The 25128-nt window shown below is 47.1% G+C and overlaps 1 protein-coding gene and 1 long non-coding RNA gene across 2 annotated transcripts; both read left to right on the top strand.

Moving 5' to 3' along the window:
* Positions 1-1118: 1118 nt before the first annotated feature.
* Positions 1119-5211, top strand: LOC116950776 (uncharacterized). Its single transcript, XR_012931584.1, has 3 exons — positions 1119-2905; positions 4286-4391; positions 5151-5211. It is a non-coding gene; the product is annotated as an uncharacterized LOC116950776 (long non-coding RNA).
* Positions 5212-13327: 8116 nt separating this feature from the next.
* On the top strand, positions 13328-17626 carry LOC142908086 (anoctamin-5-like). Its single transcript, XM_076058286.1, has 4 exons — positions 13328-13665; positions 14368-14573; positions 15785-15890; positions 17132-17626. Exons 1-4 carry the CDS (start codon positions 13576-13578, stop codon positions 17510-17512), a joined length of 783 nt encoding a protein of 260 aa, XP_075914401.1. The 5' UTR covers positions 13328-13575; the 3' UTR covers positions 17513-17626.
* Positions 17627-25128: the final 7502 nt, after the last annotated feature.

The following is a 25128-nucleotide window of genomic DNA, read 5'->3' as shown; positions in this document are numbered from 1 at the left end:
AGGACTTGTTGTATTATAGGACTTGTTGTATTATAGGACTTGTATTATTGGACTTGTTGTATTATAGGACTTGTATAGAACGTTGTATTATAGGACTTGTATTATTGGACTTGTTGTATTATAGGACTTGTATAGAACGTTGTATTATAGGACTTGTATTGTAGGACTTGTATTATAGGACTTGTATAGAATGTTGTATTATAGGACTTGTTGTATTATAGGACTTGTTGTATTATAGGACTAGTTGTATTATAGGACTTGTGGTATTATAGGACTTGTTGTATTATAGGACTTGTTGTATTATAGGACTTGTTGTTTTATAGGACTTGTTTAATAGGACTTGTATAGAATGTTGCATGATAGGACTTGTTGTATTATAGGACTTGTTGTATTATAGAACTTGTTGTAATATAGGACTTGTATAGATTACAACAACTTGGGGAGACCTTCATCCATTAGTGGACTGATTTTGGCTGATGATGATTCCATGTGCTCGAGGCAAAGCGTTTAATACATTTAAAATCAAACAGGTGCCACTCAAGGAGAGCGACCTCCCCCAGGTGTCAGGCTCAGACAGTGGGCCTCTTCACTACCTGGGAAATATTCACCACCTGAACCCGGGAGCCGTGCCCAAACAACCGGACTATTTCACGGCACCCTACCGGCGTTCGCAGCAGGACATCTATCCTATAAAGGATCATGACGTCCTCATCCCACCGGCTGTACGCAGCCAAATCATACGTTTGTATCAAGAATGCTGTATAAATAATGCCAGAATGGGGTGGTTTTTTTGCAAAAACATGTTCATTTAATAGGGTTTTGTCGTGTTTTTATCATTTTAATTAAAGTTTTCAGCTCTGTATCGCAACTTGCGATCTCTGAGTCACATGTGGTTAGAAGTGTAAATCATTATGGTTTATTAAGAATGCCTGGATTTATGGTTTAGGGGTTGTGGTAATATGTGTCCCTGTAGAGAAAGCTACCAAATTTTTGGGATGCTTAACCAGGAGACATGGTGAGCTAGCAGCCCCACCCTTTGTAAGTCCTGCCCACATTATATAACCATGCCCCCTCAATCACTCTCCCCTGCACAACAAAAGAATGAAAGACTACTGTTGATATGGTTCTTGGTGAGCAGGTATCCTGTCGAGCCAATATTGTGGGCATTTGGGGTTTTGATAGTATTTGTATTCTGAATAAATTGCCTTTGTGCATGGGAAGCATGCAGAAAATGTCTCCTTGAAATCTGGATATTGTACTTGCTGAAATCGGTACATATCTGCTTCAGTTTTTGGGGTGTTCTATGGACCCTTCCGAGTCGGGACTCAATAAGAGTTGTGGGCCCATTATAACTGTGTAGGCTGGTGGTGGTTGGAGAGGGGGAAACATTTCAGAGTGGAGTGAGTAAATAATAGCTTACCCACCCAGCCCTATGTTTCATGCATATTATGTTTGTCATGTGTGTCATGTGTGCTCACACAGGTCCACTACATGCTGCAAAGCCCCATGCCACAAGACAGCACGAACATATTAAATATCAACCAAATGATTGAAAATGGCTGCTATACTGCAGCCTATCCACTGCATGACGTAAGTTGTTGGGGGGGAAGGGGATGGAGGGCACACTGACACCTTACGGGAGGCCTATGTACGACACCTGAATTGCACACCTGTATAGGACGCTATAGCATAGTCTAAAGCTTACCACATACTTAACATTAGTGTCCCACAGAGATGCGCCGCATAGGTGTCCAGGTTCCCCAGCTCACTAAACACAACTCTGATTTGCATGGTTGGCTACATAGGGTGCAAAGTTCAAAATACATGCATTGGAAAGGACTCCACGAGCACTCTAGAGAGCATTCTCAAGGGTATTTGGCCGACTATTTCACGTGGGACAGAAGTCTTTGGAAGACTTAGAAGTACCCACACTTCATCCCACAAAACGTGACCAACCAATAGACTAACTGTGGGTGCACCCATTTACACTGCTTGCTGGGCAGAAGCAGCGTGATTAAGAAACGTGGTCATTGTTTTAACTGTCGTTCCCATGAAATCAAATGGGGGCGACCTCTAACTTTGCAAGTCCAGTGCAGTGTGCAACACCATTACACCACAGCAGCGCCACGGCAGAGTTTTGGGGGGGTGGAGCTGGTAATTTGTGAATGTCCATGCAGTGTTTGTGACTAACAATTGCGTTCCCCATGTCAGAGTGAGTCTGTTCATCCCACCAAAAACCCGAACACGCTGGGCGACCGCAACACGCTGTGACGGGAGTGGGCAAGAGCCGGGCGCTCTTTCAAGGAGCAGCCTCTTGACCTTGTGCGGTAAGTTCATGCCCTATCCACTGCTGGATGAAGACTTCTCCAAGCCTTCACCATCTCTCCCAGTCTCCTGATGCAACGATCCATGTGGCTCCTGCACACATGCTGATTTTATTACTTAAATCTCTGTGGTGCACATCCTCTCAGACGCATTCCTTCTCTTGACTGCCACATCATTCTTAGTCTCGGCCACAGGCCATCGTACCTCTTAGGGACGTGCCCTGTCCAGAAAGGTCCTAAGGCTGGACTTGAATGCTAGCTGGGAGTTGATAGCACAGACGGCTGGGGAAATGGAGTTCCAGAATAGCATTTGCCCATGCCTTCCCTGCTCTTCACATTTCCCTCCAGCCCATGGTCCTTGCTTACATATTCGATAGCTACACCACTGGTGCCATGTGCGGTTGGTGATGTTTGCGCTGTGTGTGCGAGTGATGTTGTCGGCACAGGTCATACTTCGGGGAGCAAGTGGGGCTCTATTTTGCATGGCTCGGCTTCTACACAAAGATGCTGATCTTCGCTGCAATCGTCGGCCTGATCTCCTTTTTGTTTGGAGTATTCAGCAAGGACCGTGACATCACTAGGTACTGGCCCGACACATGCATACAGACAAATGCATACAAACACACACACATACACTCATGTGTCAGATGTAGAACTCACACAGATCTCCTGTATGGCAATACAGACTGAACAATGAGTATCAGCAAGCACCTACTAAGGCTATACACAAGTACATATACACGTAAAGTACATATAGACATACATATACACTTATATACAATCCCATGGGATGCTGCCATGGTGTAATAGTTGCATTTCTAGAATTGCAGTTTATAGATTTCCAGTGCGATCGCCTGGCATGGCAGCTGAAATAATGGCTAGGTTTCTTCAATTATCCCACATATGCTCAGCAGTATAAACGGAGACACCGCAGTTAGATGATTGGCAGTTCAGATGTGATGGGGTAAAATGTGGGTACTCCCGCCGTGTCCAAGACGTCTGGCCATCATGGACGAGTAGGCCAAATATCATCTCGAGGGGAAATCTAGAGCATTCTTTAGTGGAGGACCTTCCACCAGCAGTGGCATGAGCAAGCAATATCAGGGCCACATCTTTAACATTTCACTATTAAAGTACATATGCACATATATACAATCTCATACAGTTTATATATACAGTACAAATATAGTACATTCAATATATTGTATATGCATATATGTTCCAAATGTCTCTGTTTCTAAAAGTAAATCCAAAAAATCAAGCCTAGCTACAATATTTCGGACAATCCAGGGAAAATTAAACATTGTTTTGGATTGCTCAGAAAACATGACATTGCCCATTGTGACGTCACTCACGACGACACGTATCACGTGGCATCGGGTTTTGTCACTCTTGTTCACATGAATATATTGTACATTCTTACGAATTGTAAATAATCCGAAAATCAAAAGCAAAAAATATTCAAATCCAAAATGTTTAAATGTGAAACGTATCCTTATAATACGACTTACACACATAGACTCTGTGAAGCTGCATGACGGACAGCGGGGAGCAAGTGCAGGAAATACATTGCTGTACTCTGTGTCTGGAGTCTTCGCTTCCCATATTCAACCCGTACTGACCAGTGTGGGATGACTAGAATTAAATAGCCCTCATGACCCACGAGGTGTGGGGAGGCCCTCAGCCAGAAGTGGATTGATAAAAGGGCTGTAAATACCCCTGGAAATCAATACATAGAGATGTTACACCACTGATATCAACGAAAATGATAATTAAACATCAGCAAATACATTTTACTTTGGAAAATGCTCGACGTTGGAACCCATAATTTAGTCTGACTTTGTTTAAAGGGAGGGTAAGACACATTCAAAGGTGGCATGACCTTTAGGCAAATTATATTTCTCATCCAAGTGTACTATGCCCATTAGTGTGTTTATGTTCGTGCGTGTCTATGTGTGCAGTGGAGAAATATGCAACAACACCATCGGAGGATCCCTGGTCATGTGTCCCCAGTGTGACCAAAAATGCACCTTTTGGAGGCTAAATGAAACCTGCGAGACTGCGAAGGTATCACGCAAATACATCATCGATGTTCCCTCTAAATAAGGATCCTTATTGGTTATTGGTGCTGTGCATCATTATCACAAAGCCAACTCACGTTGCTGAGATTGTATCATTAACATTAACCACGATCACTAGATTGCAGCACATCATGCTAAACACTATGCTGCCATTCGTGTGGGTGTTAAAAAAATATTATACTAATAATACACGTGTGATCATTTTGAAGGTAGTTAGTTATAGTTTTAGTAAATAGGGCATTTTTATGGACTAAGTCGATGGTTAGACAAATACATGAAAATGAATGCATCGTCACATCCCAGCGGGAGTGGAAAAGTTACTTTGTCTGAGTAAATCCGACACGATGTATTTCATGAGTATTTCTCCACGATCAATACAAGTGGACAAAGTATTTTGAAATCTGAATTTCAGTGCTAATTAGTTGACATGTCATGCCGAAATAATGATTATTCACTTTAAAGTGTCTGAAATGTATGTCCACAATCATGGAACTGCCCATTGCTTATTTTGCTCTTTCTGTCACATTTATGCAGATTTGTTTGATACATGAATAGCACTATAATATCAGACATTGTAGAGCATTGTCATCTCCACAATTCAATGGATGTTTCATGAGTGATTAATCTATTTTAACTTAAAAATCAATCGATGCATCATTACTTTCCTGCTGTTGATATTGAAAAGACGTGGATGCTAAGATTTAAGGTTTAATTGTGACTAACACCTCTGATTGTGCCGTTGCAGACTTCACACATGTATGAAAATCCGGTCACCATATTCTTCGCAGTTTTCATGGGACTTTGGGGTAAGTGATGCTAAGCATTGGCACACATTGTCCAGACACAGTGACAAGTATCAACATGTTTGCAATGATGAGCACATTTGGCCACATACAGTGTTAAAGAAGTTCAATATACATACGTACATCCATATACAGTACCATCATGTCTTGCAATGTTCGTATGCAGTGATCCTGACAGTCCTATTATGAACCCACTGCTCAATGAGGGCAAATTTGGACCATGACTTGCACACATTGTCCTACTCTTACGAATGATAACCGATAATCTTTAATGTCCACTGTGAAGCAGATGGTGTGTATTTTTGTGTAATTAATGCACGGGCAATATTAATCAGGGCAGCCACATAATTTGAACCACGAACCTCTGCAACAAGCAACGAATGCGGTACCCCAAGGCGATTCCATGAAAAATGCAAAGTGGCCAGGTGGCTCAGAGTTCAGAGTGCTGCGTTGCCGCCACTGAGATTCTGTGTTGGAATGAAAGTGGCCACCTGTGATTTAACCAGTTTCTCAATTATAGCAAGATGATGGTCTCAACTCAGTCACCGATATCTGCACAACAAATACAAAATATCCATAATGTTAAAGTTGGTTCTGTACTTCATATTCTACATTCCAGCTCTGAGAATAAAAATGTTAGCTTGACTATCACGTAACAAACGCTCCTCTCCGTGGCAAAGCATTTGGGAAAGAGCTACCCCTACTGTGTGACCAGAGATCACAGAGGTAGCTCTGTGACATTCGCTTTTGTGTAACGTTTTGTAACACGAAGAGCAGCACTGCTCTGTTATAGATCCAAAGGAAAACTCAATCTCATGCCATGCCACTCAGTGCAAGTGGGATAAAATTGTGGCAATGTACCAAAAAAAGCCAATAAAGGTATTTATGAAAGAAAAAAAAGTACTAATGAAGTTACTTTGAACATTACATTTAACAGACTACATTAGGTAACCTTTGAACCCTTGAGCAATCGATAGTGAAATTACTTTTCTAAGTAAATCCTCCCCGTGTGGTGTGTCGCACCAGCCACGGTGTTCCTGGAATTTTGGAAGCGTCGCCAGGCATCGCTCGCATACCGCTGGGACCTGACGGCAGCGGCGAAGGAGGGAGACCCCATCCGGCCCGAGTACCTGGCTCGCTGCACGACCACGAAATGTAACATCATCACCATGGTAATGCTTTCTGCTGTCACCACGGCGACTACCTCATTGCACACACACACACCTCTGTTTTGTACTGTTGCATGTGTAACTGTTCACTGTTTTCCTAGTTTTTCTTCTAACATATTTGTTGGCCTTTGGTCAATTGTGTTTTCCTCCCAATATTATCCCGATTGTCCTATCGGCATCGTTATGAAACAATGTCCATTTGGAACTCTATGTTATGGAAAGGTTTGCTGAAGCAGATGTTACGTAATTACTTATAAGATCCCTTCAAGTGAACACACACTAGAGGGTGGCCCTTTCCCATCAGCCCTGCTACAAAGAAATGTTCATGATGGTCAAACTCATCTTTTTTAATTCTGAAAGGTGAAATTTGTCCAAATTAAGAAAAGAAACAAATGTAATATTGGTGACCAGGCTGATCGGCTTACTACTTGGTTTTATTGGAGGCAGCTGCCTGGATTAAAACCAAGAAATCTCAGCGCTGCCAGCTCAACTCTCAGACATCAGGACCATCAAATCCATTCCTTTACATCATCGCATGCTTAACTAGTAGTGGGGAAAACAAATAATAGTTCATCAGTCAACCTTAACGGCTCACACTAACATTGGTCACTCCAACAGACTAATCTATGTACAAATGCTTTTCCGTCTGTGTCCGTGCATTGTGAGTGCAGGAGGAGGAGCCTCATATGCCTAAGAGGATACTGAGGTTCCGTTACTGCCTCTCCGGGATCATGGTGTTGTTCTGGGTGAGTCCGCCAACTCAACAGCAACATTTAACCCCTTCTCCTGATCCAGTGAGCTATGGCCAAGTCACCTGCTATGTGCCTCATCTTGGAGGCGAAGCAGGTTTTGAGCCTGGGTACTGCACGAATGGGTAACCATCATGCACAAAATGGACTGTAGGCTGCTGCAGAGCTACCTTGTGGCCAACAGAGAACTGCATTCTTATGCTTCCATCCTTTACCAACCTGTACTGGTGTGCATGGTGAAGTATGGGAAAATAACCATGACAATCTGCACAGGTTTGGGGAGGCCATCATCCAGCAGTGGATTCATATACGGGTTATACATATATATTTTTACTTGACCCAATCCCAACCTCCACACTCTGCTCCACCAGTCAGAATCGCTCTCAAACTATGTTGTTCCTCCTGTGTGATCCATTGAGTGATTACAAGTGGGGGTATAGATACATTCATAATTATATAACTTACATCCCTTTGTCAATCCAATCACCTGAAATATCTACAGGTGGCCCAAGGCAATGAATACATCATGAGCCGTATCATGTTATCCACCTGCTCCTGTCAACCTCGATTTGGGTTTCTCGAGACTAGTCCTCGGCCTTAAAGCCAGATGGAAAACATGTCCTCACCTCCTTGGCCTTGAGTGTGTGGCCTCAGTCCGAGGAGTTTTACTAGAGGTACCAACCTTGACACTGGCCTCATACTAGCGCACCCAACCTTGAGTGACCTTGACACTGATTGTGGCCTAAAAAGCTGCCGCCTTGGCCTCACCTTGGCCTTGTGGCTTTTGGTCTCAACTTCACATCTGACGTGGCTCGAGGTCAAGCAGGGCCAGGGATAGTAATTCCTTTCATAACCTTGCATCATTTTCTACAATTGACCAAGTGACGTTACCATTACACGTTCATTGTGTGTGATGTTAGCGAAACAGCTCAGGTTGTTTAACATGTAGGCTTTTCGCGACCAATATCATCCATAATATTTTTTTGGGTTGGATCGCGTAAATATATGTGTCATTAAACCCACCACCACCCGACAAAGCCAATTAGTAAAGTTGTTCACGTAAACAGAACATGCCAATTCGTTACTAGTACAGCAAATCCACAATATCTACAATCTGAGTACGACGTTTTGCCAGTCATTTGGTTCTGCAGTAGACAAACGAACTGGCACCTCCTGAGCCACACCAGGCTAGCTCGGCACAGCTAACTCACGGCTTGGTTATATAGTGGAAAAGAGCTACAAGACTGTCAATCTCACCCACCTCTGTGTTTCTCGTGTTACTGGCAGATCCTCCTGATTCTTGCTGCAATTTTGGGTGTGGTTGTTTACCGCCTGTCCATCTTTGGCATACTCTCCTCGAGTATCCCCAATCATGTGACCAAGATCAAGGTGATCGGTGCCCTACTCACACCTGATATGGTTACCACCATCACGGCCTCCATCCTCAACATCGTAATCATATTACTACTCAACAAAGGTTACGACAAGCTGGCTCTCGTCCTCACTGATCTGGGTAGGTGTCATCACCATCACGGTTTGCATATGTTTATTTTATTATACGCTACCAGAGAACACATGTAAATTTGAAGCTTGGATAAATGTTGTGCATGGTAAATAATGTCGCTGTAAAAATGTCATCATGATTTTAACCTTGCACCATGGGGCCATGAATAGCAGCATCAGTGCATCATCCAGTCACTTGTTCAACTACTGCCTGTTTTTGTCAGAACTCTGTTAAATTTTTCCTCCAGTTTCATTCCGATTGGGCTATCAGAATCGTGTCTTGAGATGAAGTATCCAATGGGATCTCTTGTAGACCAGTGCAACCCTTAATGTCATGAAATGGCCCTAGAAGTGAATATCACTGAGCTACCTCTGAGACCCTTCATTCAAGTGAACTCTGGTTCACACATTAGGGGGAAGCACTTTTCAATCCACACTGCTACGGAATATAATGTTAATCTCGTAACAGTCAAATTGCTCATTCTCACAACTAGAATTTCACCACAATTAAGTGATGAACCAAATGGTGTATGTTACAGATGTATATGCCATCATTAGTAATCGTCCTGAAGCCATCAATTCACTGCACTTGAGAACACATGTTACCAGAGGCCGCTGCCTGGATTTAAACCCAGGATCTCAATGGTGCCAACTTAGCACTCTGATTTCACCTCTCGATCCATTGAATCACTGAATGTAATTGTGGGATGACCCTCACTGCTGCATTGCTACCTTCTAGTCAGCTGTCAGCTATCTGCTTGTGTTGCTCATGTTGCCCGCTACTGAGCCCTTTATTAGTAATTTATCCTGCTGAAGCCTGCATCCCCTCTGAAAAGTGACCCATGATAATTACTAAGATACACCTTAAAGATATTTGAAAATCAAGTGCACTGGCTTTCAGACATCATACGGACAGTGTAAATGGCTTAATTGCAAATGGACACTGAAGGACACTCCACAGGGCGAATGTGGTGAACAACACCTGGTAAACAACGTGTGCAATGTCACTCATTCCCCAGCAACATCTTTGAAATTAACTTTTCATCTTCAAATTCATTTTAATGGATATCAAAGCACGTTACATTGTGAAATGTTGCTATTCCTCAATGCGGCATCATTATCAGTGGCTTTTCGTAGCCTGTGTGCCAGAAACTATGTAAGTAACATCAAAACTGATTGCCCTGTTTGATGTTTGTGTCCATGTGTGCCTTTGTATCACACCCACAGAGATGCCCAAGACGCAAGGAGAATATGAGTATCGGCTGACGTTCAAGAAATTCTTATTTCAGTTCGTCAACTTCTACTCGGCGTCTTTCTACATTGCATTTTTCAAAGGGAAATTCATCGGCTTCCCCGGAAGCTACACTTACTTTGGAAAATGGAGAATCGAGGAGGTGTGTAGATCTGAGGGGTTGGCCCTGTGTTTTCTATGCTGTTTGTACAACATTTTTATGTTTTACTTTTGTAGTTGATATTTTTCCCAACAATTGTCTTCACACCGTGCTGTTGGTGAAATGTCGAAATAAGGACTCTTTCTTTTGGAACTCTAAAAGGCCTCATTGTCTTCACACCTGGTCACCAGCTCTAGCATTAACACAGTCTCCGGAGTAAAAAAAAAAGTTTTCGAAACCAGACTTGAGAAAGCACGAGGTCACCACGAGCAGAACACGTGTTAGACTGATGCAATTGGTAACCCAGTTACCTTGAGGGTGTTAGTTTGTCACATATTTTGCAAGTAGTACCCTTGTGGTCTCTCAGTGGACATTTTCAATTATATACCGTATTTATCAAACGCCATTTATTTAAAATTATATATTTGATAATCCTTAAAAATTTACAGTATTTCAGCCCCCCTCAAGGATATGTTTAGCCACTACCTATGACTCACTGTGGCGCAGTGGAGCACGTTGTGTTAGAGAACGGCCCCGTAATATGATATCAAGAACGAATTCTGGAGTAAGGAATTAAGCAGCATTGTGTTGTGCACACGTTAAATCAATGTCATTAAGACAGTGTTAATGACACGTAGTTTAACATTTACATAATTGCCATTCAGAGTCACCCTGAGTATTTGCAGTCACTCTATGCTCGGAAGAAAGTCCATTGCCCAAAATGTGCACCTGTTGCTCATGTTTCTGTTTGAAGGCAGACTTGTTGACACATGAGATGATTATAATGAGTATATTTGGTGTTATATTAAGGTGCCTACTTCTCCTGCTGCAGATTTGTAGAAAATCGTCTCGAGGGCGATTCATTGATTGATTTCCTCTCAATAACAATACACATAAAGGATAAAGAATACAGCTTATTATTTAAGTGCCTCTGTGTTTTCTACCAACTTAATTTCATGTTTTACGATTATTATATTTACTAGACGATGCTCTGGAATTAAACTCACCTGATACTAAACACCAACTGCAGTATGCATGTTGTGTGTTGAACTTATTTTGCACCGTACACAGCCTGCATCGGATGTGTGGGGGAAGGACAACAAACAAAACATTATCAGATGCGCCACCATTTTCTTTATTTAAAATACATGAGGGGGAGGGGGAAAGTGTTTCTTATAATCTGGAGAATATTGATATTCTTAATCACTGTCCCCTCTAACATATGGAGCCGTCACTTTTGCAGTGTGCAATTGACTGAAGAGAAGAATGTGAGAGGATCATTAGAAATGATGTGTGGTATCCATATATGTATTACCCAATATTTCATATCTTCAGTTTAACCTGAATCAATTCTCCACCCCATCCCCCCTCCAGTGTCCCCCAAACGGCTGTCTCTTTGAACTGACTTCTCAACTCACTGTCATCATGGTAGTGAAGCAGATGGTTGGCAATTTTCAGGAGGTCATCATCCCGTAAGTATCGCATGAACACATGAAAGCTGTGAAGTCTGATTACGGCGTTTCCTCGTGTGACGCGGTAGATGCGTTTCTGAAAATTTCCGCGTGAAGTAAAAACGCGCAAAGCAAGAAATCACTGAGTTAATCACATTTGCACAGTAAAATCAACCTGCAGTCATCCCATGGTGGGATAAATAACTCAGGCTAGGCTGCCGTGTTACTGTATCATTCGGCGTACTTTATCAAACTGCTCAGCCGCGCAACTCAAAAGACAGTCGTTCATCGTCGACTGCTCAGGAACGCATTATAATGGCCACGTTCGGCGTTTTAACAGTGTGCATTCCACATTATAATGGGCACGGTCCACGTTGTGTGAAAAGGTTTCCCAAATAGAAGAACCATGTTACAATGAAAATGTGTTGTGTGAAAACGCATTCAGTGAAAAGTCGTGTCGCCAGCTTGTTAGCAGTGTGCACTGGCTAAGCAGTGAACACCAGTCAACTGGACAAAGTTCACCTCGTGAGTATCATGCGTTATTCCGATCAGACGCTTGGTACATAGTTTCATAATATTAGACAAGCAACTCCCATGACTGAAAGAGTGTAGTGGATTGACAACGGGCTAAATGAAAAACAGCTACTACTTAGGTTTTAGCAGTTGTTCTGTACAGCTCTCTGACATGTTTTGTGTCATACCGCATATTGTTTGGCATGTCCTGACGTTTCGCTCCACGTGCTTTGGATGTTCACATGATACAACCTGAAAACGCAGTGGAAAGCTATGAAATAGCCAACCTAGAGTTGATGAACAAATGGATATGCACGTGTGTAAGGGTGTCTCTGTGTCTGCACATGCGTACCTCCCTCCACAATTTCCCAGATGGTTCAGCAATTGGTGGGCCCAGCGTCGGGCCAAGCTAAGGCCTGAGGCTGTCTACACGCGCTGGGAGCAAGACATGGACCTACAGCCCCAGAGCCCACTTGGACTCTTTGATGAATACCTCGAGATGGGTACAATGAGCTCAGAGGATCACACTACGGAGTCAACGCGTTTTACTTTATTATAAAAAAAACACGCACAATTGGGTATCATTTGACTATTTAGGCACGTGTGTACGGCCCCTGTGTATCTGTCGGACATTGTTGTGGGAGGGAAATTACCCACATTTCGGGTTGTTGAAGGCAGGGAGCACAGATGTAAAAGCTTAGATGTACAATACAACAGTGTAATTTGCTGCACTGTCCTATGCTGCTCACAACCCCACAATAACTATTGCATGGTCACCCATCCAACCAATTTTCAGGCCCAGCTCTCCTTAACTTCTGGGATCTGATTAAATCTGACGCATACTGGGTGATTTGGCCATAGGCACCAATCTATGGATATACTGTAACACAATTGTCTTTGAGCATGCGCGTATGTGCATATGTACGGAGTTAAGTTTTAGAAACAATAGGAGCACATATTTGCTCCTCTTGTCTGCTAACCAATGCAGCTACATTGGTCAGCTTGGGTTGGCGTTTCTCCCCCTTACTATTTATTTAAAACTCTTGTGCATCATGTCTACTGTGGTTAACTGCTGTGATTTGTTGGCATTTCAGCCACAGTGCATATGCCTAAAAATGTGTGGTACGGTTAATGGAGTCCTCAATACAGGATGTGATCTAGTTATTATAGCCACCTAGTGGTGGAAAATGGTGCAAAAGAAACCCAGGTGAACCAGAGCTGAGCATTAAAGATAGTAGTGGCTGGTCGCATGTCAGTGGCCAATGTAATGGACACGATAATTTTGTGAACAAATGACACGAAAATGTGACCATATTTTGGGGTCTCCTTTGACTAAAACACATTCAATGCATTGAAAACATGTTTTGTTTGCTTAAAGTAATCACAACATAACAGCATTAAGAGTGTATGTCTATATCCTGTTTCACTCATTATCCTATCCTTGCCCCCCTACCCATTCTCAAAATATACCGCAGTTATCCAATTCGGGTTTGTCACTCTCTTCGTGGCATCATTTCCACTTGCGCCATTGCTCGCACTGCTCAACAACATCATTGAAGTGCGGGTCGACGCGTGGAAGCTCGTAACAAAGATGAGGAGGCCTGTGGTTTCGCGAGCAAGAGGAATTGGAGCCTGGGCCGACATTCTGAGTATCGTTGTCACCCTCTCTGTAATCACCAATGTAAGTCGCCAGATTGTCCGCTCGCTTTCTCGCTCAATATCCCATCTTATGAGTGACATAACATGTCATGTTAGCCGTGTGGGTTCTTTTTACCATACTTCACCATTCTGGTCATGGCAGGTTTGAGAAGAGGTGTAGTGGGGGACCAGGAGCGGTTCGGGTATCACTCATCACTGATGTTAGTCGTAGCTGGAAGTCAATTGCATGTGTGCTGAATTCAAAGTGCAGTGCACGAATCACTGCACCACCGCTCCTATCCACTCTCTCCCAAAATCGCAAAAGGTAAAGCCTTGCAATTGCTTGCTCATGTCACTGCTGGCAGAAGGGCCTCAACTAAAGGTAGCTCTAGAGAACCCCTCTACACGCTATTTGGCCTACTCTTCCATGATGACCAGACATGTTGTAAGTTGTGGAATTACCTGCGCTAAAACAGTGATGAACCCATTTATATTGCTAATTGGACAGAGGTGGGGGAGATTTAAGAAACTGATCCATTGCTTAAACTGTTGTGTCAGGAGACTGAACTGACGACTGCCAGATTGCAAGTCCTTATATGGTAACCATTTCACTCTGGCAGCAACCCCCCAAATTGTATTTGTGAAAATTAATGTAATTGCCAAGGTAAGATGTTCAGAAGCCTTGGCCAAATCATTGCATGCTAAGTGACCGCTATCGCTGTGCCTCCGTATGCTAATTCCACAGTCATGCATCTTGGCGTTCACAACGGACATCATCCCACGCCTGGTGTATTATTATGGATACTCAGCAGAGTATGGCACAGGTTCGCCTACAATGCATGGGTACACGGAGGACAGCTTTTCAATTTTCAAGATCAGCGACTTCAAGGAGCAAAATTATCCCAACATCCTGCCAGCCTGGTTTGATCCGGCAATCTACACCACCTGCAGGTTTGTGCCATTCAGTGTCATGCCCAGCTATCGGGGGTGCCGTCCCTGCGAATGTGATGCACTGATGTCTGGGTGTGTTGTCCAGGTAGATGCGACATCCTTCTGGGTGTGGTGTCCTCCTGGCTCTGCCCCTTCCTGATTAGGCTCGTTTTCTTCCTCTTTTCACTCCATGACTTTCCTTTTAAGACCCACACTTCCCCTAGGCCCCACCTCTGTTTAGGCCCTGCCCCTTACCGTGGACACAGGGTTTGGCTTAGTTGGGTAGTAAGGGGTTGTGGTAGGGTTGGGGGAAGAGTGTGCATGGTGGGTGGGGATAGTAAAGGGGGTGGGGGGGGGAATTGGAGGGGGGGAGCAGTGGGTACGGGTGGGATGGCTTCACAACCAAAGTCCCACTTAGAGAAATATAATAATAGATTGATATGAATTCTAGCTCATTGTTACCTTGCTAAAGAGTAATGTTATTTATTTATCTATCGATCCACGACTACTTAATTGAGTCTCAAGATCCCTTTGCAGGAAGACCGTGCATTGGGATTCCAGTTTAAGGTGGGCTTATGCATGTGGGATGCAATAAGAGGTCCTGGAGAACCCATGATAATGAAATGAAGCTTAAAGGTTCACACAGACATGAAACCACTTGCTCTACAGCCATCTTCTGGTCACCTCAGCACAGATAGTTAAGAAATTGATGCGATCTACCAACCCTTTTCTCTAACGTTTTTGAATTGCTGGCATACACAACTATAATCAATATAACCATATTGATCGATATTTAATATAACCTTACTTGACTATGATCAAATCACCACGAATACAGCTGATCTTAGATTCCAGAAGTCAAGCCGGCTTGAGCCTTGTTCATGCTTAGATTGATGATCACCATGCACAATGCAGGTGCAGTAGGCGACTGTGGAGCTAGGTTGTCAGCAGTGGGTAGTTCAGCAAAATTAACAGTTGTGCTATATTGCTCTCTCATTATCTGTACTCCCTGCCTTCACCAACCTGGCATGGACCAGCGTGAACCATTGTCAAAAGAGCCCCCACAAGCTGCACGTTGTGGGGAGGCCCTCTTTCAGAAGCGGATTTTTTAAAGGGCTGTGAACGCATATACCGTTTGCGCACAACCATACTTGTTCAATTTAGCGCCAACTCTACTTTCGAGGCACTTTGCTCAATATAGTCCATGCGTGCTTGTGGTTGTACGTGTGTAGGTATCCAGGTTATCGCTACCCGCCGGATCATCCCCAAGCCTACTCCGTCACCAAGCAGTACTGGCAAGTACTGACGGCAAAGCTGGCCTTCGTCATTGCCATGCAGGTACACATAAACATGCACACACACATTCATAAACCCATTGAAAGATAAAGGTACAGCCCTCCAATTACTTGCTCATGTCACTGATGGCAAAAGGGCTCCTGCTATACGGAGCTCAAGAGAGACCCTTAAGATGTATTTTTACTGCTCTTCCACACTGGTCATACGTCTTGGGAAGATGTGGGAGTTCCCACACTGGACAGAACCAAACTCAGCCGACCAATTGACTGGATGTATTCCATTTACACTGCTAGGTGGATAGAGGCAGTGGAATGTAAAAAACTTTCACCATTGTTTACACTCCCACGACCAAAGATCAATTCACACCCGTGACCTCTGGATTGCAAGTCTAGTGTGCAAAGCCGTACACTACTGCACCATCGTATAGACTCATCTGTGAGCAGTTGTTAAGGTCAGCAGAGCAAACCGTGATCATTGTCAATGGGTCATTACAGATAATGCCAGTAATGCTATTACACCTCACAATTGCACAGTATTTCTGAGATCACAAATAATAGTGGTAATACAATACTCACTTTCATGATGCAGCAGACGATTCATGTTGTTGATGCAATTTGTCACACGTAAGCATGTGTGCGTGTGGGAAGGGGAGCGGCTGCGTTGTTTGTGAACTGTGCTACCAATCCTGTGTGACCGGAGTACTATTTCTGGCTACAGCCAACAACAGTGGAAAATATTAGAACCAGTGTTGAGCGTCCCTTAAGTTGATTCTGTTTTAAAATGAGTACTTGATGAAGTGTGTGAAAATCATCACTGGCGAGATAAAGGTGCACACCACCCCCGCAGGCACTGTGCCACCCTTCATAGATGCACTTGTCTCAGTCTGTGAAAGGCTACACAGGGAATCTTTGTAGTGGTGACATGGCCGAGTGTAAGTGTTTGCTGATTGTTGCGGTAAATTGCGGCTGCCCAGGTAAATACGGTGGGTACATTAACTGCACATCATAAATGTTGCCTGCTGCATAGTGAACGTAAAAAACCCATTAAGTAATTCAAAAAAAGTGCCTCGGTATAATTTGCCAAATGTTCAAAAATTACTCAAATGACTTAATTTAATTGGGAAAAACGACGTAACAATATAATATCCCTAGGCTGCAGGTCCCCGGAATAGTTGACCTGAGATGTAAAGCACTTTGAGATGCTGCCCTATTATATTTAGTAAGCACCCTTTACATGCAAATCCTGAAACTGAAAATCCTTTACCTGTGTGTGGACGTGTGCAGCACGTGGTGTTACTCACGAAGGCCTGCATTGCATACATCATCCCAGACACGCCATCCCATGTGCGCGCCAGCATGCGCCGCGAGCGCTTCGTCGTACAGACGATTCTGCAGCAGGCAGAGCTGGGCCGTCTCCGTAACACCCTCCTCACCGATGCCCCCAGCTCACCGCCATCGCCTCAATTCCACGTTGAGGATGAGCAGGCAGAGATGGGCCTGCTTCGCTGCTCGCTGCATGCAGAGTCTCCTGGCGTATCGCACCCACCCCAGCGGTGCCACATGGAGAATGAGCAGGCAGAGAAGACTGGTGACGACTCACTGCTGAAGGGATCCGAGGAGGAAGCAAGCAGCGAGGATTCGTCAACTGTCTTCTACAGCGTATAAATCTACTCTGACTTTTAAAGGAGGCTGCTATCCTAACTCTGCACGTGGACAAGGACATTACAGTCGAGGACTATCTGTATATATATTAATAAATACGTTTATGATTTAACATGTCTCAATCATCTCATGTCTTTTCATACGAATCACGATGTGAATGAGGAAAACTAGAAATTATTGTTGTTTTGTATATATTTTTTTATTTTGGTTTAACACGTAGGCTTTCGCGCCCAAAATCATCCATAGAGGTTTTTTTTGGGTCCGATCGCGTACATATATAAACGTGTCGTTAAAACCCCCCACCACTCGACACAGCCAACTTGTAAGGGTTGTCACGGAAACAGAACAAGCCAATTCGTCACTGATACTTTGGAGAGCCAAGCCACAACATTTACAATCGGAGTACGACGTTTTGCCAGTAATTACAACTAGCTTCATCAGGCGACAGCCAGATTTGCGGCGCTCTCGCGCAAAGTGGGCGGGGGGGGGGAGATTACCGAGTCAACGTACATTATGCATGTGCATTATGAGAGCCCTTTGATCTTGTCCTTTCTGCCTATTGTGTATTAAAATAGCCGTACCAACGGTAATCCCTATTGAAGTATGCTGCCCTTTATAGGCATGCATTTAAATGATGTATTATTTGTTGGCACCCGTGTTCCGCAGTAGCAGAACACACGTGCCAACAAGGACACTCAGTTGATTTTAATGTTGAAGTTCTGTGCTAAACTAGCTACTACTGCCCAAGAATAATTCGAGAATCTATCGAAATTGAAAGAAAAATGTACAGTTCGGATAGCTACCGCCTTTGTGCTGTGTGGAAGCGACCCATCAAATAGTACATTAGATGAAACTCCGAGTACCCACTCAGGAGGTATAGTGGTAAAGCAGTGGAGGGAAAAAAAAGCATTTTTTTTTTATTTGCCCTTGTTGAATGATAGAGTTGATACACACAGCAAGCGAGATTAAGAAAGCGCATCGGAAGAAATAACGGAGGTGAGAGAGAGAAGACAATTGCCTGCTGCAGAAGGAAAGGCATTCCTACCAAGGGAGACAAGTTGACAAAGATTTTGATAATGGGAACCGGTGGCGTGGCTCGATCTTCCCTATGTGCGCAACATGCTACCGAAAGAAAACAAAATCCTATTCAAAGGCTAAAATAAGCTAAATTTTTTGTATAAGAGCCCGATAATCAATAACCCCATCCATAGACTGAGGAAGAAAGAGAAGAGCCTGAATAAAGGGGAGGAGATTACGATGGAGATGGGTTGGAGGTGGAGAGAAGGGGAGAGGGGAGGCCGTAAAGGCGGCTGCACGTTCAAGGAAAGTGGCGAAGAAAGAGTTGAACGGGGACATGGAGACAGCAGAGACAAGGGTGGAGAAAGAGGAAGAGAGGATCTTTCAGTGCTCCCTACAGGAAACCCACAAAACTGAATTTCCTAAACTCGTGTCGCCTCCGTGACAGCAGCACCACCAATGCCACAGACTCACGCTCCCCTAATCGACAATACCATCTCCATTGCCGACCAGCCACGAGATGGCTGCTCTCAACACCTCGGTCGTGGTGTATGCAGCAAAAGACTTCCGGCTGGTGAGCAACCGGACATTGCGAGGGTTGGAAAGAAACTGAAGCACGGGGCCACTCCCACAACCTTCGGGTATTTCCAAACTGGATGACGTCTTGGGATGAAGCTAGAAGTAAGCCAAATCCGCACTCAATAAATGGGACGAAGATTCCAGAGAAGCCTCCAGAAATGTCACAGGAGGCTCGGGTGTGAGAAACCAGACTCCATGTGGGGTCCTCCAGACCTTTGCCCTCCAGTTCATCAACATTTGTAAAGCAGGACGTCTCAAAGGTACGTAGCATGGGTGAGGTACGATGTTGAGAACCACGTTCCGAGATTAGGCGCTTTGACAGGTTGGGGTCCGAGTTAACGTTTAATGGAGCTCACCCTACGACATTATGGATAGAAGGGTAGTGTGCCGGCACAATCCGGACACCCTGCTACACCAAAACACTCTGCTGCACCAAACTCCCTGGTACAGCTAAACACTGGCACGATTACGCTCAAATACACACAAACTCTCACTCGGCCAGTTGGTACACAGGTTGTCAGTTGTGGGGGACGCGGGCCCCCGGCTCCCCCCCCCCCCCCCCGGGGGAGGGCTGATCTCGGGAGGGCTGCGGGCTCCGGACTCCTCGCTCGAGTGAGAGCAGCCGCTACTCGACTCCTCGCTCGCGGTGAGAGGGCTGCCGCTCTCTGGCTCCTCTCCTCGCGCCGCAGCCCCTCGGGTCCGTGGGTCCTGTTTGTGGGGCATAGCTCGGGGCTGGCACGTGGCTGCCTGGAATCAATCCGTCGCTTCTCAGCCACTCAAACGCGACATCTCCGCTCACACAACCCCGCGCACCACTCACATGAACTGAACGGGGGGTCAGGGGTCAGAGGGCAATGACGTCCTTCGCACATGTGTTGCCGCCGATGCCGGGCAATGGAGATTGTTTAAAGGGCTGCGGGGCGGGGATTTGGAGTCGGTTTTAGAGCGACACACCAATCGCACGCGCAGGACGGGGGGGTCGGGGGTCAGAGGGCAGGGACGTCACTCGTGCACGCGTAGCCGATTGGGGGGTTGTATTGGAGATTATTTAAAGGGCTGTGGGGGCGGATATTCGGGATTAGTGTTAGCCCGCACGCAGCAGGGCGGGAGTCCGGGGTCACAGGACGAAGCGCGCACTCGCCGAGTCCTTCGGGCGCGGCGTTTCTTCTACCGTGACACCCCGCACCGACCACACGCGTTACGGCGAGCGCATACACACCACCATGCACTTTCACCACACTCGTAGAAACCACACGAGGCTGTTATCGATCACTAACGATTTATTCTCGGCGTGTCTGCGAGCCACTATTACCCGAATCAGTCTGAGTCAGCAGGGTGTGGTGCTGCCGCAGCGGAGCCACTCCAGCGGAGCCGTGCCCACCGCCGCGACGCCGTCACCGATGCGTCGGATTTCCCGCCACTCTCCCGGGGCCGGTGCCTTCTCAGACGTCCGCGTTTTGCCCACTGCACAGTCGTGAGGCCGCTGCAGCAGAGCCGCTCTGCCGAGGCCGTGCCCACCACCGTGAAGCCGCCACCGGGGGATGCCGACGCCGTCGCGGTGCACCCTCGCCCCCCCCCCCCCCGCATGGACGCACACACACCCCACGTAGAGCCGGGAGGGGAGGTCACCCGGCCGATAGGTTTTTTTTCAGGAAGTCCCTAATGGGATCGAACTTCATGGTTTCCTGCGGCCGGGAAATTGGGCGATCTTCCCCCTGTAGCTGACATGCACTGCGGCGCCATGACCTAATATTAAAGTTGCATGGTCACGGCAAGGGCCATCTTGCCATTGCGATTGGAACCACACACGCACAAGCACGGGTCAGTGGACTGGTAGCGGGAGAACAGAGAGCGGACGTCGGAGAGATCACTGCGGCGACATCACCCGAGCTGGGATCCGGGTATCAAAAGGGTGGGAAAATCCGAGCCCCTGATTGGACAGGAGGCCAAGAGAGCGAAACGGCAAAATTCCTTTGTTGTAGGTGGGATGAAGGGAGGGGGATTCAGGTAGCAAGACAGTCTTCTTCGAAAATCATCGCGGCCCATGCAGGAGGGGAGTCAGCCGTTCGAGACGTCCGCGTGACGAACTTCAGTGCAGCCAGGCTCAACCCTCTACTGATCGCTTTCCTACAGCTTCCAGCGCAGCAGAGTGGAAGTACACGTGAGTAAGAGAGAGAGGTAAGTTTGGGCTATTTGATCGATGGTAGAAAGCAGAGCGATAGGCAGAGGAAATACAGTCTAGGATCCCAATGGGAATAGGCTGACATCCACTGACCCACACAATTATGCGTAGCTTAACGGGTTGCTCGCAGTAAATAAAATAACTGGTAGGGGAATAAACTGTTTCGTGTGGTCCTTTGGAGGGTGAAGAGGAGGGTGGAGAGTGTTTTGTGTTCGTGCGCACATGCGGCTGTTTGCGGCGAATAAGGGAGTAGAGCGTGCTTGGTGTCTGTACCTGTACGATCGTTTACAGTATTGTTCAGCGAGCATGCCTACACGACTATTTTCAGTGGTGCCCAGCGCTCGCGTACCTGCGCAATCGCCTACAGTAGCACTTTGCGCTCGCGTGCGTGCACGGTTGTTTACAACGAGGCGGAGCGCTCAGTGTGCGCGTGCCTACGCGTCTGGTTTCGATGGCGTTTAGCGCTCGCGTACCTGTATGATTGTTTACAGTAGGGCTTAAAGCTCGCGCACCTGTGTGACGGGGTGGCGGGGTGGCGGTCGCGCCCTGCGCGATTGTCTAATAGCGAAGTAGCGAATTAAGCGCCTAGCGTGCGCGAATACGCAGCTGTGTAAACAGCCCGTTAAATCGGAGCAAAGTAATCGTGGCGTGTTTGTTTTTGCTTAAGCGCGTGGAGCGTGGGTGGGAGGGAATCCCACAGCGGCGCGCTGCACCTGTTTATTCCCGTGCAGGACGGGGTTTTACTTTGCGAGCGCGCTCACCGTGGCACACCGTCGTTGAACAGTGTAGCGCATCGCAAGCGCAAAGCGTACAAGCCGCTAATTAAGCTACGCAAACGCAGTCGACATCTCAGGCAGAGGTACAGGGGGGCTAGACATTAGGGGTTGGTAGTCTGGACCTGACAGAGCAGCCGGGGGGTAGCGGTATGAATGGAATGGGGGAGTCGGTGAGCAACTGCCCCGACAATTCAGTGATGGCGGGGGACAGTAGCCCCCACAAGGGCAGGTCCAACCTATCTCCCGATGGTCTAAACCCGATCTACCTCATCTACTTGGAAATAAACTCCCTAGGATCTTACGCTAAATCCCAACTCCCTCTTGCGTACTCACGGTTCAACTCGGATGTGCTGGAAGCCGTGGAGAGGCGAGGCTGCACAAAGTTCTCGGTGGGAGAGGGGCCTGGCTGCGCTGAGACTCGTCTCACGGACGATCCAGTGGCCGGCAAGGTGACTACTCCGATCCCTGACTTGAGAAGAACACGACTCCCTTATCCCTACATCGAGTCGGGTATCGCGACTGATCCCGATGAAACTGCGTGTGTGCGCACATGGTCAACCTCCACGTCCGTGGGTGAGGTCCACAGTTTTATTGGCTTCGCTTCGTATTATCGTCAATTTGTGCCTGAGTTCGCCGCCATTTACCAGCCTCTCTACGCTCTCACGGCAAAGAGGCAGAAATTTTACTGGGGCGGGGAGGAGGCCGCCTATGGTGCATTCCGGGATGGGTTGGTGCGCTCCCCTCCCCTGCGGTACCCTAATTTATCCCTACCCTTTATCCTGGACACCGATGCCAGTAATACGGGCATTGGGGCTGTCTTGTCGCAGGTGATTGACAGCGTCGAGAGAGTGGTGGTGTACGGGAGCAGGGTGCTCTCGCTGGCCAAGCAGCGTTATTGTGTAATGCGGAGGGAGCTGCTCGCCATTGTATTTTTTGTTCAGCAGTACCGGCCCTATTTATATGGCCGGACTTTCGAGGTGCGTTCCGATCACGCCGCCCTACAATACACGTTGCGTTTTGACCAGCCTTCGGGACAGTTGTCGCGCTGGTTGGGGATCCTCCAGGATTACTCCTTCAGGGTGTCGCATTGTAAAGGGACCCAGCACACTAACGCCGATGCGTTGCAGCGGCTTCCCTTTGGCGGCCATTGTGCTTGCTTGTTGGGTTCACTCCGCTGTCGGTCTCCGGAGGCTCAGTCGCCTGCTCCCGTTGTTGCGGCAGCGTCGACATCCTCCCACAAGACCCCAGAGTGAGGACGCTTCCCTCTTGAAATTGCGCCACCGAGTCGATGTGCTGCATGATGCCGCAGGCCTTCGAGAGGTTGCTCCTGTCGTCCTCAAAGGGGGCTTGTTAATGTGTTGGGGCGGCGGGCTGCAGCGGTATAACATTGTGGTGCCCACATGTCTCAGGGACAGGCTGGTCGTCGCCATTCATGAACGGCTGATACATTTGGGATGGCACAAGACGCTTGCCGCCCTGAAATTGGATTATTTTTGGTCCGGCATGGCAGCGGATGTCGCAAATATTATGAAGGGTTGTGTGCAGTGTGGGGGTCGAATATTTCTCACGGTGACCTGTTGCTTGGCCGCTCCCCAATCAGACGGCTGTCAGTATTGCTGAGGCGTTCCTGCAATGATACGTGCTGGACAAGGGGGCCCCGGAGCGCCTCCTTACTGACCAAGGGATACATTTTTCGGCCAGTCTGCTGAAGGAGGTGTGCAACCTTCTGGGCACCGAGAAGGTTCGCACCTCGCCCTACCACCCACAAACGGATGGGATGGTGGAAAGGCTTAACCGGAGCTTGGTTTCAGAATGGCCTCCCATGTTTCCACGGGCTACTCGCCCTTCTTCCTAATGTATGGCTGGGATCCTAGCCCCCCCATTGAAATTAAGCTCAAGGTGAGCACTTCTAAGGGCAAGGTGGTCATTCCCGATCCGATGCGAATCACCCTTCAGCATGTCTCGGAGGCGCGCAAGGCCTCCAGGGCTAATTCGACCACCAAGCAGGGGGCCAACGAACGCTTGCGGGGCCGTCGGGTGTCGGGCAAACAGTGGGTCCTTGGGGACAGGGCCTGGCTGCACTGCCCGCAGGTGCCAGTCGGGACGTCCCTGAAGTCATACATACCTTGGTGTGGGCTGGTTAAGGTTGTGGAGGCCGACCGCCCTCAATGTGTAAAAATTCGGTTCAGTCGTCTGTCTTGGTTTGTTTACCCGTCGCGGCTTAAACCGTTCGTTCCGCCCCGGCGCGTTCATTCATCCTCAATCCCCGAGGGCCGCGTGTCTGGTGCGCCGGGCGAGCTGGGGGACGCGCCTGTTGAGGTGCTCCCTCAGGTTGGCTCTGTGGTCCTGCCTGCAGGAGCAGAGCCCGTGATCCCCTCCACGTCATCGGGAGCTGCTTGTCCGGACATCTCTCTCAAGGTGGTGCGGGGGTCGTCTCATGGACCTCCGCCAGCACCGCTGCCCCCGATGGAGGGGCCGCAGCCACCTACCTGTGTTGATGTTGCCACATCGTCCTCCGGCCTCGCCTGGTAGTCCGGCCACGCGGACTCGCTCCCGCACCGCACGCTTCAAATGACACTTTCACGCGGGTGTCACGTTTTGTGTTCTTTATTGTTGCCAGCGTGTGCCATCCTTGTTGTTCCCCCACAGGGTTGGCGTTGAGGATTGCTTTGTCCCTCTCGCCGCGTACATAGGTTATTGTGTGTTCAGTTGTGTTGTACATATGTTCTCGCATTATTTATTACTTATGGTTATATGGTTATTTATTGATGTTGTTGGGGGCACATGGTTTTGTTTTGGTATTGTCACAGCCGGGTCGGCTGTAATTTTACGTGGGGGGGGGGGGGGGGGTGGGTGATGTAGTGACTTGCGGTGTCACTACTGGATACACACACGCACACGTGTGACGTCACTATGCAGGGGAGCGTCACTAAACACATACATGACGTCATCCCGTCTGGAGGCGGGAATGACGTCAGGGCCGGTTCAGGAATCTGGAGGCTGTGAGTGAGACCACGGAGGTTGTGTAAGGCCGTGGCACTCTGAGTGAACCCGGCTGGATATGT

Source organism: Petromyzon marinus (assembly GCF_048934315.1).
Source record: "Petromyzon marinus isolate PM22_M1 ecotype Great Lakes invasive population chromosome 70 unlocalized genomic scaffold, UKy_Petmar_22M1.pri1.0 chr70_unloc.1, whole genome shotgun sequence".
In the NCBI taxonomy this organism is placed as follows: Eukaryota; Metazoa; Chordata; class Hyperoartia; order Petromyzontiformes; family Petromyzontidae; genus Petromyzon; species Petromyzon marinus.
Note: the sequence above shows the minus strand (reverse complement) of the source record. Positions and strands in the feature narration are given on the sequence as shown.

Bases quoted from the DNA above. Each gene is read 5' to 3' on its own strand.
- LOC142908086 (XM_076058286.1), top strand. From the start codon at position 13,576: ATGAGGAGGCCTGTGGTTTCGCGAGCAAGAGGAATTGGAGCCTGGGCC. The intron at 13,666-14,367 runs GTAAGTCGCCAG...CTAATTCCACAG, and splicing joins CCCTCTCTGTAATCACCAAT to TCATGCATCTTGGCGTTCAC. The intron at 15,891-17,131 runs GTACACATAAAC...GGACGTGTGCAG, and splicing joins CCTTCGTCATTGCCATGCAG to CACGTGGTGTTACTCACGAA.